The 3,306-nt window shown below is 43.8% G+C and overlaps 1 protein-coding gene across 1 annotated transcript in view; it reads right to left on the bottom strand.

Moving 5' to 3' along the window:
- Positions 1-1,615: 1,615 nt before the first annotated feature.
- Positions 1,616-3,306, bottom strand: part of LOC106881876 (uncharacterized) — a 13,683-nt gene continuing 11,992 nt past the window's right edge. Inside the window, exon 3 of the mRNA XM_014932394.2 lies at positions 1,616-2,542. Coding sequence (XP_014787880.1) covers positions 2,475-2,542 — 68 coding nt within the window. The 3' untranslated portion in view covers positions 1,616-2,474. The remainder of the gene's footprint in view (positions 2,543-3,306) is intronic.

Below are 3,306 nucleotides of genomic sequence, written 5' to 3'. Positions count from 1 at the left end.
GGGTACACGTGTCTGTGGAGTGCTCAGCCACTTGCACGTTAATTTCACGAGCAAGCTGTTCCGTTTATCGGATCAACTGGAACCCTTGACGTCGTAAGCGACGGAGTGCCAACACACACACACTTGCTGCAGTTATTAAGACTGCGGCCATGCCGGGGCACACAGCCTTGAAGAACTGTTTTTAATCTAACGGAATCGACCTAATAGTTTGTTTTGTACACGTGGCTGTGGAGTGCTCGGCCACTTGCACGTTAATTTCACGAGCAGGCTGTTCCGTTGATCGGATCAACTGGGACCCCTCGACGTCGTAAGCGACCGAGTTCCAACAACAGATGCTATTATTAAATTCATTCGTTAAATAGAAACAAATCCTGGAATTAAATGGTTTCGATTCACTGTCAGGTAACTTTTGGCCAACCCTGTATGTACATACATACAGAAATTGCTATTCAGCCCCCTAACTATAATTAATGATCAAAACAGCCCCATTGAATATTCTTTTCTACTCTAAGGATGAGGCATGAAATTTCTAAAAAGGGAGCCAGATCGACCTCAGCACGCAACTGGTATGTAATTTATCGACCCCAAAAGGATGAAAGGCAAAGTCAACCTTGGCACAATTCGAACTCAGAACGTAAAGACAGACGAAATACCCGTAAGCATTTCGGTCAGCTCACCACCTTGAATATTACAGGTCACATGACCTTGCTTAAAATTCCTCTCTCCCCCTTATAATTCTGTTCTTTTAATCCATAGCTCTACATTTGAAGTCTCCTCTTCTACTCTGCACATTCTGATTGAATCTTCCATGTACCTCCTTACAACAAATGCAAGCTTCCATCTAATTAAGATATCCTTCACCAGAAGAATAGCCTGTGCTATACACTTCTCTTGGATATTTACCACTTCTGAGGTTCCGATTACCTTGGAAGACACGTAGCCTGGATCTTATCTACACAATTCCTCATTAAAACTACTTTCTTTCCAGGTGAACTGACTTTTGATTCCTCAAAGATTCCCAAACCAGTGACAATTTCTCTTAAAAAATACCCACCTCAGAAAAGGGGTTTGTTTGTCCCCCAATGACATGATTACTACAATAGGGATAATGCTGCAGCTTTATGAACAGTGCAAAAGAGAGCAGCTGAATTTAGAAAGGTAACAGGGTCCTGGAGATGACCTCAAAGTCTGCATATCCTTTAACTGCCACCACTAACATCAACTATAAATGAAACAGCCAATGCTATCAGGATATCCGGTGAGAGAGTTGAGAATATTCTGCACAATGAACTTGATATAACAAAGGCTTCTGTTCCCGCTCAATGGGTGCCACATCTTTCCATGCTTCCAGAGGACAGACAGCATTTCAGCAAAGCAGGCTCTTTTGCAGTTGGATGTCCCCTCCTGTCACCAACCCTCCTTTTACTGGTTTCAGGGTGCCCACTGCCTTGAAAGAACCAACCCCAGTACTTACCTTTTAAAGCCTGGTGCCTATTCTATCAATCTCTTCTTCAGAACTGCTAAGTTATGCGAATGTAAACATACCGACACCAGCTGTGATGGGTGGGGGACAAGCAGACACAAAAGCAAAGAACAAAAAAACCACACGAAAACGTTGTTGAGTTAGGAAATAAATAAGTTTTATTTTTGTCAACAAATAATTAGTAGTATTACTAACAGCATCAACACCACAACATCACATTGCCTATGTGAAATCTCATCAGTTCCGTTGCCCGACCGAGACCGCATCTGTAGAACACACAGTTATCCGACAACTGCCCTGACTGTTTTATCCGCGCTCACCTCGCCTGAAGTCCTGCTACACAACACTGTTGCAGCAAACATCGCCCCTGCTCCGTCCGACCACAAAGGGAAAGGACCAACGGTTAACCACCTCACCGTGGAAGGACAGAGGGGCAGGCCTGAGAGCTCTAGGCCGAACCACAGTGGCTAGACTGGACCCGGACAGCCCTTCAAAAACCACCAGAAGCAGAATTGGAGGAAGACAAAAAAAAAAGCTTCCAGCAAAATTCCCTGCCAAAACTCGGCGCCGTCATCACCATGCTAATGACCACCACCGCCTAAACAGAACATTGGGTGTGCATGTGTGTGCATTATTGCATATATAAATATATATATTATATTTACAAACTAGTGTTTAGTTTATGTTACAGGGTGTGTGTATATATGATATATATATATACTACATATATAAATATATGTAGCTTGTAGAGGCGGCTGTGTGCATAAATGCCCCCACCCCCAGGGACTGTTGGTGATGGAAACCACAAGGAAAAATCCTGAGCAAACAACAGCACTGGGGTGGGGGGGATGCTAGATTCCATTTCCGGGTCATATCCACCCCCCTCCCTCTGGCTCGAGGAAGGGGAGCAATGACCAGCAGTGCCGGAAGCAGCCATCCTAGTCCTGGGGTACTTCCAAGACATTGTATTTGAAGTCCTCTTCCGCCCCCATCACATGATCTCCACCACAGAACATTCTTCATCCTCATCTGTGTCTCGGTAAATCACAACTTTGGAATCTGCAATTACAAAGAAAAAGAAAAAAAATTAGTCACCAACAAGAGACAATTATGATAGGAAAATTATAACACGAATCATCAACAGTAATTAAACAAATTTCCAGGGCCTAAGTTTTTAAGACCCCCCCCCCACACCTCAAACTAGCCTTTATCACCATTAAGCCTCTCTATATCAAAATAAACAGCACATGACCTTGCATGTGGGGCCCAGTTAGAATTTTCTTCAGGCCAAGTACCCCATCCCTCTCAAAATGTCCCTGAATAAGGGTTGTTTAAAGATGTCGAACGATACACCCACGTTTCCAAAGGTGAATTATCCAAACCCCAAAGAATTACTCTCAACACAGGGCTATCCTCAACTGGTTGTGGTCAAACAACTTGCAAGCAATTCTGTGGTATTTGAGCAGAATATCGCTGTAGCTCATCTTTTATACCCAGACTTAGGATTATCATTATGGTAAGCCGGCAGAATCATTAGCTGACAAAATTGTCAGCATCTCAGACAAGATGTCCAGCTGTAAGAACCCCATTAACTCTCTCCACACAGTTCAGAGAGTACAACACCGCCATCTAATCTGTTATTAAAAACAATGACAGGATAATTATCTGGCACAGCTGAAGTGACCAGACATGCCGCCTCCTTAACCGTAGCAGACCAGCTTTAAGGTCCATTGCATATCCAATACCAGCCACTCCTTTCAGACTCTTAGACTTGGTCATTCACACTGCCACGAGTGCACACCCTTGTGTCACTTGAGGCTTAC

This window comes from Octopus bimaculoides, chromosome 28 (assembly GCF_001194135.2).
Source record: "Octopus bimaculoides isolate UCB-OBI-ISO-001 chromosome 28, ASM119413v2, whole genome shotgun sequence".
In the NCBI taxonomy this organism is placed as follows: domain Eukaryota; kingdom Metazoa; phylum Mollusca; class Cephalopoda; order Octopoda; family Octopodidae; genus Octopus; species Octopus bimaculoides.
This window is presented reverse-complemented; position numbering and strand designations above follow the sequence as displayed.